The sequence below is a fragment of the Desmodus rotundus genome, chromosome 5 (assembly GCF_022682495.2).
Source record: "Desmodus rotundus isolate HL8 chromosome 5, HLdesRot8A.1, whole genome shotgun sequence".
Taxonomy (NCBI): domain Eukaryota; kingdom Metazoa; phylum Chordata; class Mammalia; order Chiroptera; family Phyllostomidae; genus Desmodus; species Desmodus rotundus.
Window position 1 is genome coordinate 122,926,688 of NC_071391.1, and position 12,455 is coordinate 122,939,142.

The 12,455-nt window shown below is 37.8% G+C and overlaps 1 protein-coding gene across 2 annotated transcripts in view; it reads left to right on the forward strand.

The window, feature by feature from the left end:
- PLEKHH2 (pleckstrin homology, MyTH4 and FERM domain containing H2) overlaps positions 1-12,455 on the forward strand; it is a 96,026-nt gene that overhangs the window by 34,662 nt on the left and 48,909 nt on the right. For both annotated transcript variants that reach the window (XM_053925418.1, XM_053925419.1), the window contains exons 8-15: positions 1,575-2,536; positions 5,280-5,355; positions 6,667-6,761; positions 7,527-7,671; positions 10,129-10,265; positions 10,380-10,490; positions 10,652-10,738; positions 12,061-12,219. In XM_053925418.1, coding sequence (XP_053781393.1) covers positions 1,575-2,536; positions 5,280-5,355; positions 6,667-6,761; positions 7,527-7,671; positions 10,129-10,265; positions 10,380-10,490; positions 10,652-10,738; positions 12,061-12,219 — 1,772 coding nt within the window. The remainder of the gene's footprint in view (positions 1-1,574; positions 2,537-5,279; positions 5,356-6,666; positions 6,762-7,526; positions 7,672-10,128; positions 10,266-10,379; positions 10,491-10,651; positions 10,739-12,060; positions 12,220-12,455) is intronic.

The following is a 12,455-nucleotide window of genomic DNA, read 5'->3' on the forward strand; positions in this document are numbered from 1 at the left end:
TTTCTATTTATTTAAAATATTTAAAAATCATCTAATATTAAATATGACACTGCAATCTTATAAAGAAAAAGAGCACCAGGGTACAATTCCATAACTGCTTTGATCTTTCCCTCATTGCTTCAAAGGAGAAAATATTTGCCTAGATGTGAAAACCCTGGGCCTGTGTGCAGATTTCTATTCTTTGTTTAGTCTTAAAGTCCCTCTAAATTTGGCTTTGTGGTACAGCTGCTGACTTTGCCACCTAGGATGAATTTTCCCAGGTGTTTTAGGGAGCCTTAAATTTGCATCTTCTCTATTTTCAGTTCCTGTTTCCTTCCCTCAAAGGAGAAATATTATAGCCTTAAAAGTCTATGTTTGATTATTAAATTCTGAAAACAACATGTTTTTCCAATTAGAAGGCTCCTTTGCTATTCACTTTTATGCCATTACTTCCATTCTTTTATGAAATCATTTTAATTCCCTTCCCACTTTCTAATAGTCAGCTGAGTATAGCTCAGTACAGTTGAGGTTGCCTGTATTGAAGCACTTGTTTATTTGCAAATTTAACAAGTTGCCTGATAACCAAATTGTACAGTTTATGTGTCCAGCCTCTACTTCTGTAGTTATGAAGGTCATAGCTGTGTCTTTATGTTTTCAAAGGTTTTTTGTACTCTCCAATCTAAATTTTTAGTTCACCATTCCTGAAGCCAATGTTTTATTCCGTTAATTATGTTATAAACAAGATAAGTCATATCTAAAGACATTTTTAGAGGAGTGTTATTTTTATTATAAAAACACATTGTATAGTTATGATTAAACCGAAAGTAGGAGGAAAGTTTTTCTTGGTGTATGTTTTCTTCATGGCTTTTCATATATCATGTATTGAGGTTTGGGAACAAAGTTTGTTGTTTAAATTATATCTATTATTTTAAAATTTACTTACCATAATTTTGAAATATAGTTGAAAAAGGGTTGTCACTTTCTTTGTTGGTAAAATATATTTAGTGGTATTCATTTTTTTAGTGGCTGTTTTCACATTTTGCTTCTTTTATTATCTCTCTTTAGACTATTGCCAGTTTCTTCCCCCAACATGCTCATTTGTGAAAAGCAGTTTAATTTTGATACTATGCTACTTAGGTGTTAAGACTCCATGTTTTATATAAAATTTCTCATTTCCAAACTTGGGTTTAACAAAGACATATGACTTAAAAAGGAACTAGGGACCTGGCTGGTGTGGCTCAGTGGATTGAGTGCCAGCCTGCAAACTGAAAGGTCCCTGGTTCTTTTCCCAGTCAGGGCACGTGCTTGGGTTGCAGGCCAGGTCTCCAGTTGGGGGCATATGAGAAGCAAATACACATCAATGTTTCTCTCCCTCTCTTTCTCCCTCCCTTCCCCTCTCTCTAGGAATGAATAAATTAAATCTTTTAAAAATAAATAAATAAAAATTCTTAAAAAATAAAAGTAAAAAAGGATAATGTCAGTTAACTTTATTCTTATGAAAACACCAGTTTTTACAATGTAGTTACATAAATCTAAATGTATAGAAAGATTATATTATTAAAGACAACATGCTAATATGATGCATTCTTTTGTAGAAATGGAAATTCCAGAAAAGTCTGTCGATAACCAAATTCAAGAAAACAACCGAGGTCAGAGAACGTTGCGTCAAACCCCTGGTGTGTCAGAACAGAATCGCAAAACGAGACCAAGCTTTGTTACAGATGGCAGTTTATCCCAGACCTCTGGGGCTCCAGTGAGTGACTGGAGTTCCGATGAGGAAGACGGGAGCAAAGGAAGATCCAAGTCTAGGTACACGTCCACCCTTTCCAGCCACACGTCAGAGGAAGGGGCCCAGTGCAGCAGGATGGGCAGTGAGACGTATTTGACAGCATCTGATGACAGCAGTTCTATATTTGAAGAAGAGACTTTTGGCATAAAGATACCAGAACACAAGAAGCTGTATTCTTGGCAACAGGAAGCACAATGGAAAGCTCAGAATAGTCTTCATGGGAAGGGAAATTCTGAATCAAGTAAAAAGGAACATGATAGTTCCTCAGATGAACTGAATAAAAAATTTCAGTCTCAGAGACTGGATTATTCATCTTCATCAAGTGAGGCCAACACCCCGAGCCCTATTTTGACCCCAGCTTTGACCCCAAAGCATCCTAACCTACTGCCTGGAAAAGGAACACATTTAGTGCCTTCATCAAACCTGCCACCCACAAAGTTGAGGATTCCTAATGTTTTCAGTATAAGTGTAGCACTGGCCAAAAGGCACTTAAGCCAGCCACAGTTAAGCTCTGACAGGATGTTTGGTACGAACAGAAACGCTATAAGCATGATACGACCTCTGAGACCTCAGGAAACAGATCTTGATCTAGTTGATGGTGAGAGTACGGACATTTCAGAAAATATGGACACCAGTTGTGACGATGGGTTGTTTTCCTATGACTCACTGGAATCCCCGTGTTCAGATGACCAGGAAACCTGTAACTCAGCAAAGAAGGCGGCGTGCAGCAAACCTCCAACGCCTCCCCTGCACCGGTTTCCCTCCTGGGTAAATTGCATTGCTGCGTGCAGCACAGACACTACTTTTTCCTTAACACTCAGTTTCAGGTTTGACTTCTCTTCCTGCTTCTTTTCAAATCCAGCTTTATTCTGACAGTTCCCAGTTTTCAGAATAAAATTTCCTCTTCTCTTTCTCACTGAGTTCTGAATCAACTGAGAAATAAGATAAAGATAAGACAGATAGGAGATCAAAATATTACCTTTTTTACTGATAAAACTGCATTTAGAGTATTAGTGGGCAAATGGGCTTTCCAATACCGGACCTTAGAATTCGCAGATTTATTCACCTGGTAGTGCTGAACCGCTACGGCCTTCTGCCAGTGAGGCCCTGCCGCTCTGAAACGTACAACCTAGCGCAAGAACAATTGGTTGTTTCCTGTGCACAGCTACTTCTCAAGAGAAAGAGAGAGGAAGGTGCTGGGCTCTGCACGTTCAGTTTCTTCTTCTAAGTGTACCAATCACATCAAGCCACTCCTCTTCCTTAGGGAAGAGAGAGATCAGGAGTGTTCAATTACTGGAATTCCCTCCACATGGAAGAAAACAGCAGGGATAGAGAAGGAAGGTTCCTCTTCAACTGTGTACTACTTTTGTGTGAATTCTCAACCGAGATGCTTCACTCTTATTGGTCATCAGTTCTTGAACTTAATTAAGTAACTGATTGGCTTAAAGAGAAATTTAATTTTACTTTTCATGAGCTTATAAACCCATTGCTTTAACCAAAAGCATCTTCCTCTAATACAGAATAAACTGAAATTTTTTCCATTGAAACACTGACCATTAATACAATAATTAACACATCAATTATGTGATTCTTTCTAGGAATTGCCAGATTAAAAAAAATCTTCCTATATTTGAAACAAAGCGAAATGATCTGTAGTTTTGTTTTCCTTTCCATAGTGACATAATTTAACCTTTGACCTCGAGAGAAACATCTTGATTCCAGGAGTTTTTGCTATTATTTTTTATTTAGTGAACAATACAATTAAGCAAATTAAGATGACCATGTTTTCCTAGTACAAACTCAGACCTTGGGATGTAGCTGCTTTTATTTACTTTCAGAAGAAACTTTCATTGCAGTGTCCGTTTGAAACCATCTGCAGTTTATTACTAAATTCTGGACAGAAAAAAAAGTGGACGTTCTTGGCATGTGAATCTCTGGAATTCCAGTTATGCTACCCTTTAGGCATTGAGGAGTTGAAATTTTGCTTCTGTTATTATGTTGAGATTTCCAGAGATTTAGGTTAAGCTTTCAAGTTTGTTTTAGTTGGCAAACCATTTTACTACTTTTTTTTTTTCCTTTCTTGCTTTTCCTCATTTTCTGAAACTATTCAATCCTGAAAAAGTAGTATTGTTTTTCAGAAACTTTTTAGCAGACTGGCCAAGTTTGAGGTTTTATTTCTGTTTATTGGTATTTTTAGGTTTCAAGGAAAAGAAATAAATTCTAATTACCTCAATTTATGGAAGTTTATTTTAAGGATTTTTAAGAGTTTAAGACATAGCCCATCCTTATTGAACTTGCATATCATACAAAATACAATAGTCACTCTAGGGGGGCAACATGTGAGGATTCAACAGCACCTCTGAGAGTCAGCTCCTTAGAAACAGGTGACACCATTGCCCCTGGTCCAGGGGCTCAGCTTGTCCTCTCCCGTCCACAGCGACCCTCTTCTCTCACTACTACTAACTACTGTCCTCCACTCTCTCAGGGCTTCTAGCTGTCTCATATCTCCCGCTTATTGCCTTATTCTTGTTCTTCTGGTCTGCTGGCTCTGCCATTTGTCACTCTTCGATGTATCTCACAGTCGAACTCGAAGAAACTGCATCTGAGTCACTCAGTCAGCCACTCTCCAATCTAAAGTGACTCAGATAGTCAGAGATCTCACGCTTGTTACCTCACAGGCCACTGGCTAGCACAGTCTTGACAGGACTGCCTTAGTTGCCTACTCTGCCATGGCCCAGACCACTGTGTCCAGGTCAGGTGCCTTACAAAGCTCAGGACACGGTGATCTATGCATTAGGAACAACCTGGAGTTCCTGTTCTCCAAGGGAACAGGGCTAATAGCCTTTTCAGTATCCATTTCAGAGATCTCTCTCAGAGAAGAAGAGAAAGCAAAATTAGAACCTACTTTTGGAACAAGATAATATTAGAAATGCCATTGCAATTCTCAAATTCATTTATTATTTGACCTCAGGTGTTTCTTCTACTTCATCAAAATATGAAGGTGATAGCACTTTAATGCTTCTCCATCTGTGATTTCTGATTTCAAGTTTTTTCTTTCTTTTTACTTCCATCATATTCTAGAATGGTAGAATATGAGAGGTAATGTTTATGTGTAGTCAGTGATTATGAATGGTTTCTGGCTGCATGTTACAGCCACTCAAGGTCTCCCTTTTTACTAAGTAACCATATTCTAGAACGGTAGAAAGGTGGTGTCTGTGTACAGTCAATGATTGATTGTGAGTAAGCTTTCTCTTACTTTTTTCCTCTCTCTCCAAAAGAATGTAAAATACCAAGCAAAAACTTGGGGACAAAGACAAATAGTGGAGTGACTCACGGGTGGAAAACCCTCCGCAGTGCTGTTCAGAGTGACGTATTTCAGTTGGCAGTGACAGTTTTGTAGTAATGCTGTACTCTAGCGCGTAGTAAATGAAGAGCAAATGAAAAGCATGTGCGTTGACACTAATCACTTCTGTGCTTTACATATCCAGTTTAAATCTCTCTTTTGCATTAGGAAAGCAGAATTTATGCTGTAGCCAAATCAGGCATTCGAATGTCTGAGGCCTTCAATATGGAGAATGTTAACAAAAGTAAGTGATTTTGCACGCTACCACGTGGATGAAGCTTGAGGACACTGTGCTAGTGAAATAAGCAGTCACAAAAAGACACTCGTGAGGTATCTGAAGTAGTCACAGTCACCGAAACAGAAAGTAGAATGCTGCTTACTGGGGGGTGGGGGAGGGGGAAGGGAGAGGAGCTGCTTAATGGATATAGAGCCTCAGATTTGCAAGATACAATGTTCTCAGGACAGATTCACAACAACGTGAATAAATTTAACATGAACTGACCTGTACACTTAAAATGGTCAAGATGGCAAATTGTATCTTAGGTGTTTATTTTACTACAATAAAAAATGTTTTTTAAAAAAGTGATTTTTGTACTGCTGTTTCACTAGCCAAGAACTTTCTAAATAAAAGAATAATAGAATTATTTAAGCTTTTATAAAATTATTTCTAAGATTGCTGATTTATATTTTAAAATTCACGTTATTCAGTATAAGAACACATAAATGTTCAGCTCTCTCATGTTGAGAGCACCTCATTATGTTTTTACCTAAAAAAGACTAAATAAAGCAGAGAAATTGTGGAGTTTTAGCTGTTTAAAGTAAAAATATTTGTCGCTATGATTTTGGAGTTTAAAATACATTTCTCTCTTTTTTTGCCTTCCTTCCTCCCTTCCTTTCCTTTTCTTTCTTTCATCAAAAAATTGTTATAGAGGCAACACATGCCATTATAAAAGAATAAAACCAAATCACAAAGAACTGTCTTTAATAAAAAGAAAAAATTTCCTGTGGTTCCTTCTACTTATCCTACCACAATCCGTATCTCAGAGGTAACCACTGATATTCTATTTCTTTACAACTCTCTTATGTTCTTGCCATTTAGGAAATCATATTCTAACTTGTCCACATGAGATTCATCTGATAAGGCTTAAGAATGATGATGTTTTAACACCATTCACTAATGGGGCTGTGAATAATCAGAGAATGTCTTCACAGGGTAGTGAACCAGCCAGCAGGTACTTGTACTTATTTCTGCCCAGCCTGAGCTGGCTGGAGACGGCCATAGAAATAAAAGCTATGATCCTTGCTCTCAAAGAGCTTACAGTCTAGTTGGGGAACTAGTACACATAAGGAAATAAAGAACCATGTAAGGGAGTGTACAATTGAACCTGCAAATGCCATAGTTCTTAAAGTAGACTGTATAATGAATAGTCATGTGTGTTGATCCAGTTTCTCTTTTAATTGGAAATTTTGTTAATTCACATTCATAAGAAATAAGCCTAATGGCTGGTTAAAAGTTTTTTGTTTTTTTTTTTAATGATTTTGTTTTCTGTTTCAGATTCTGTTGCAATGCTTTCCTACACCACGTCAGGACTCTATACATCTCTGATATACAAGAATATGACAACCCCAGTGTATACAACTTTGAAGGGGGTAACTCATTATTGTTACTGTTAAATGCGTGGTCCTCTTCATCATGGATCAAGAAAACTGTTTACTCAAGCTCCAGATTCCATTCTTGTCATGTTACACAGACTCCTGTTGTAGGGAGGTTTAGAAGTTCACTCTACTATAGCATAAAAAGATAAAAAATGGAAAATCTGGAGAAGATATTTATTCTTATCAGCATTAGAGGTCTGAGTCCATATTTGTTATGTCCCGTGTGATACCCCACCCCCTCTATCCAGGGGGGTCCAAACCGCGGCCCAGGGTGGCTATGAATGTGCCCCAACACAAAATCATAAATTTACTTAAAACCTTTTTTTTTGCTCATCAGTTTTTGTTAGTGTTTGTGTATTTAATGTGTGGCCCAAGACAACTCCTCTTCTTCCAGTGTGGCCCAGAGACACCAAAAGGTTGGACACCCCAAAGGAAAGATATTATTAATGATGTAATGAAAACTCCTAACTTAGAAAGATCTTTCTGTCACTGCCAGGGTTCTCCTCCCTTGCTTGAACCTAATTAAAATAAATGCCATCAGATACTCATGGCCTTATGTTCTCAGGAACCTTTTATAATTGACAAGTGCCTTGCTAATTAAAGTGTGGGACTTAACGACATGACTTTGATAACGGCAAACATATTCTTGGATTCCTTAAAAAATGTAATCCCACGACTTCTTCTGGTAAAACATTCCATGTCTAAAGAGAGAGGTGACCTTAGAGATGCACACATGGAGGGTGCTCTGACTTTCTTTAGAAGGCGACCCAAATCAGCAGCAGCCCGTTCCTGGACGACTCCTCCGGGTCAGAGGAGGAGGGTAGCTCCAGGTCCAGCTCCCGGACTTCAGAGTCAGATGCGCGCAGTCGGAGCGGGCCGGGCAGCCCCAGAGCCATGAAACGAGGTGAGAGAAAGTCTGGGGCGTGCAAGACAGCTCCGAATAGTTCAGAACATTTAATGGGGTTTTATCTCCTAATAGGATTTTTTTTTAAGTCAAAGTACTTGTTTTAAACCACAGTGAAAAGAGAACTAGCGTAGGATTAAGACACATATTCTCAGTTGTCTGTGTGTTTCTAGACAAGCCACTTAGACTTTTTGTTTAACCGTATCTTTTGTGTAAAAGAGAGGCCACTTCATCATGGGAATAAAGTGAGATCCTAGGCCAACCTGAGATTTCTCTTTAATAGTTAGCATGCGGCATTTTGGATAATTGATGGGGTAGACGCATTTCAGCTAAATTTGCTACACTGCCAAATGGCAACAAAGACATTTAGAAATTTGGTGGTTAACGTGATATTAAATGGAAACCAACAAAAAATTTACTTTGGATATATTTATGATTTTTAGTGGATTTTGAAGAAATTTTTGTTCTAGGTAGAGGTTACAGAGAGATCCCATCACCCTAAATGGCGTCCATATTTACAAAAGCATTTAATTGCCTGATATGTTTGTTGGTTCTCAAACTGTGGAGCTATTAGGTACTCCCAAACCCCTCAGTTTCAACTGGAGTTTCTCAGCTTTCACAGGTTTAACATTTGGGGCTTCCATTGCTCTCTCTCTGCTCGTGCCTTGATCCCCGACAGCTAGTATCAGGTGACATCGCACGTTTGCCCCTGACACTGCAAGGACTCATAGTGGCTATAAAGTGTTACACGATTCTTTTCTGTCCTTCCTCATTTTTTCTGCTCCTTCACTTAGCTCTGGCCACACTGCTGTCCCTAGAACATTCCAGGCGTGCTTTTATTTCAAGCCCTTTGCCCTGGTTGTTAACTCTGCTTGGTATTCTTCACCCAGATGTCTGTAGGCTAACTCCCACACCACTTTCCGTGCTTGTGCAAACCCTGCCTTCTCAACGAGCTCTAGGCTGACCACACCATCAAATGCAGTCCTTTGCCCTTCTTCAACTGCTGGATTTTTAAAAATTCCCTTTAGTCTGTTCTACGTAATTTTTCCCACAGGGGTTACTGCCTGTTTGCTATGTCTCCCCCGACTAGAATCTATGTTCCGTGAGCACAGAAAAATGTTCTCTTTTGTTGTCTGTTCTGCCCCAGTCCCTAGGTTGGTGCCTCACATACTGGCCCTAGAGCTGCGAGCCTGATGTTCGCCCTCCAACATTGCCCCTGCCTAGTTATTTCACTTGGGCAGATCCTTTCATTTCTGGACCTTAGTGTCCTTAGCGAATGGAGGAATTAACTAAGATCTCTAAGGCCTTTTATAGATCTAAATTTCTGTTATTCCATGTAATATAAAGATATTACTGTTATCACAACAGTGACTTGTCTTACTTAAATAAATAATAGTAATGGTTTAGTGGCGACATTGTCCTAATGTCCCTTAAATGTTAATACTTTTAAAAATTGCTAGATACTGTAATTAATAATGACCTAAGTCCCTGATTTTATTTAGCTCATTCAAAATCTCCATTGTAGTGACCCTCCAAATGTATCTTGCAATTTGCATATCTTTTTCTAAAAGGGCAAGTGAATTATTTTGAAAATGTTCCCTTGAATTTTATTTTATAGCTGCTGGCATATGAAATAGTCTGTTTATATCTTTAAATCATATTTCTTCTGTTTTAAAAAAGTTTTTTTAAAGATTTTATTTATTTTTAGAGAGAGGGGAAGGGAGGGAGAGAAACATCAATGTATGGTTGCCTCTTGTGCGCCCCCTATTGGGGACCCGGCCCGTAACCCAGGCAGATGTATGCCCTGACTGGGAATTGAACTGGTGACCCTTTGGTTCGCAGGCTGATACTCAAACCACTAAGCCACACCAGCCAGGGCTAAAAAAGATTTTTAAAATCTATAAACTAGTAGTATTGGATTTACATAAAAAATACTGCTGAGACTGTAGGGTTTTTTATAAATGTGAATTACTTTAAAAGTAATTACCTTGAAATAATAGATATTTTTAAAATCTGGTCAAAAGAGGGACATTTTTTAACATGAAATGCAATATTTGTTTAAAAGAAAAGTAAGTAGTTTAAAGTGTAATTGTGAATCTCGATAAATTAAACGTTTGTTTGCCTATACATCAAAATGTAAATACACATATTTTAATCCTTAATGAAAAATACATTTGTAGACAATTGCATATATTTTATATATGTAAAAATAGCTTTGCTTGTAATCATTCCAAATATTATTTATGTCCCTTATGTTCCTTAAAGATTTCCATGTTAGTTCTTATCCTTTAGTTCTGTTTTCTGCTTAAAAGTTCTTCATGGCCAAAACATAAGAATAAATCTAGCATAGCAAGGTTTATGCTTTAGGAATAGTTGTGTCCTTAGGAGAACTCACAGCCGGCATTTGGACCAGCCAGTTATAAAATATTGACTTGTTTCATTTCTTCATTCATCTAGGTGTGTCTCTGTCCTCTGTGGCTTCTGAAGGTGACTACGCTATTCCCCCAGATGCTTACTCCACAGACACGGAGTATTCGCAGCCGGAGCAGAAGCTCCCGAAAACTTGCTCGTCCTCCAGTGATAATGGGAAAAATGTAAATAAACACTGCGCCAGGTTTTTGGTTGCTTTTTTTTGAATTAACGAATCTGTTAGTTGGAGCTTCCAAAAGAAACTTAAATATTTAAAAAAAAAATCTCTTTTAAATTAGGAGCCACTGGAAAAATCTGGCTATTTACTAAAAATGAGTGGTAAAGTCAAGACTTGGAAACGAAGATGGTTTGTTCTTAAAGGTGGTGAATTACTTTACTACAAATCTCCGGTGAGTCTAAAGTGCTTGCTCTTTGGGACTGAATTCCTCAAATTAGAATTCAAACTCCTGATTGGTTTTCTTCCCTGTGATGTTATTAATTATACAAAGCATTTCTTACTATTACTATGACAGGTAATCACTTTGTGTTTGGTTTTCTTCCCTTCATACAGAGTGATGTAATTAGAAAACCCCAGGGCCATATTGAACTTAGTGCATCCTGCAATATTTTAAGAGGAGATAACAAACAAACAGTCCAGGTACTTTTCAAAAACCTTTTTATTTCTTTTTTCTATCATGCAAAACTCAGTTCTCAATTATTCAAACTAATAGAGAAGAGACTAGATAATTCACTATTTTTTAAAAATTCACTTTGGGTTAAGGTTGATGACACAAATCTGTGAAACCCCAGGAGTTCTTAGTTAAAACTATAACATAAGTCAACCTTGTGTTAACGCCCCACTACACTTCATTTGCCCTTTATCACTCACACTGTTCTTTCCCTATACTTAATCTCCGGGCTGTTCTCAGCTCTCAGACTGTCCAGGTATTTTAGGGGAGGGTTATCTGATAGATGAATTCAAAAGAAGATGTTAGTAACTTAATGGATATTAAATTCAGGGGTGTTTGCATTCTAATACAGACCTGGAAAGTGGCAGTTCCTCTAGGAACTGCGGATGCTGTTAACACGTAAATGGGAAGGATGTCGAGGAGCTGTACTAGTTCCCACAGAGGTAGCTGCTGACCATCTCATTCACTGATAGGCCAGTCTTGACAGAACCCTGTTTAATTTAAAATGTAGGCTGTTGAGATGCTTTGGTATATGTGGTTTAAATTCAGACATTTTATTTCTGAAATGCCATTAATAATCATTATTTTCTTATCTTGCTCCTTGGGAGGGTGGACTTCAACATTTATCAGAAAGGCACATTATTAATGTTTCCAGTGGATGATACCTGAGAACTGCCCAAAATGTAGAAAGGAGAATCAGGGAATGCTTTGTCCTGGAGCATGGCAGATAAAAGTCATTTGTAAGCTTCTTAAGTCTCTGGAAAATTTGAAATATGGTTAATTTGAAACTGAAAAATTGCAAGTTTATAATGTCTGATCACGTTAGTTCCAAGAATTTCTCTTATACGCAAGATCTTATTTTATTTATAATTGATTTCTTTATTTCTATAACAAATAACTCCTGGATTTGTTAAAAATGTGTTATTTTAGCAAAGCCTTCAATCATTCTGCTCCTCACTTCAGCAACAGGAGCCTGTAGCACATTTAAGGGGAAAAAGAAAATGTTTTGAGTAAACATGATAAATTATGACCCAAAAGTTTAATACTATGAAAAGTTTAAAGTACACTGAAGTGAAAAAAAATTTTTTCAACCAAAAGTTAATTGGAATTCCCACCAAGTGGTTATAATATACTAAATTATTTATGAGTTCATTTATTTAGCACCTAGGATTCAAGGATTATCATGTTTGTTTCCATGTGCAGTAGCGATGTTTAAAGAATGGACGAGGAAATGCTAATAATCCTAAATCTTTAGAGGTCCCTTTCCTGTCTCTTTCTCATCCCGTTCTAGTTGACCACTGAAAAACACACATACTATCTGACCGCAGATTCTCCCAATATATTGGAGGAATGGATTAAAGTGTTACAGAATGTCCTTCGCGTACAAGCTGCCAACCCACTTTTCCTACAGCCAGAGGGCAAACCAACGGCGAAAGGCCTGCTCACCAAGGTAGGCACTTCTAGTGCATGGCACTATGGCAGGCAACGGAATTAGCTGCACTGATCACGGAAAGTGGGTGTCAGAGAATATACACTGAATACTTATCTTTTCTTGGGGGTGGGAAGTGTGTTTTAAGTAATACCAAAGACCAAAAACATAAAACGGGAAAATGACAAATTTGACTACCATGCATAAAAATTTAAATGTTCTTTCTAAAATTTTCTGGGGCAGAATTTTTGAAAAAT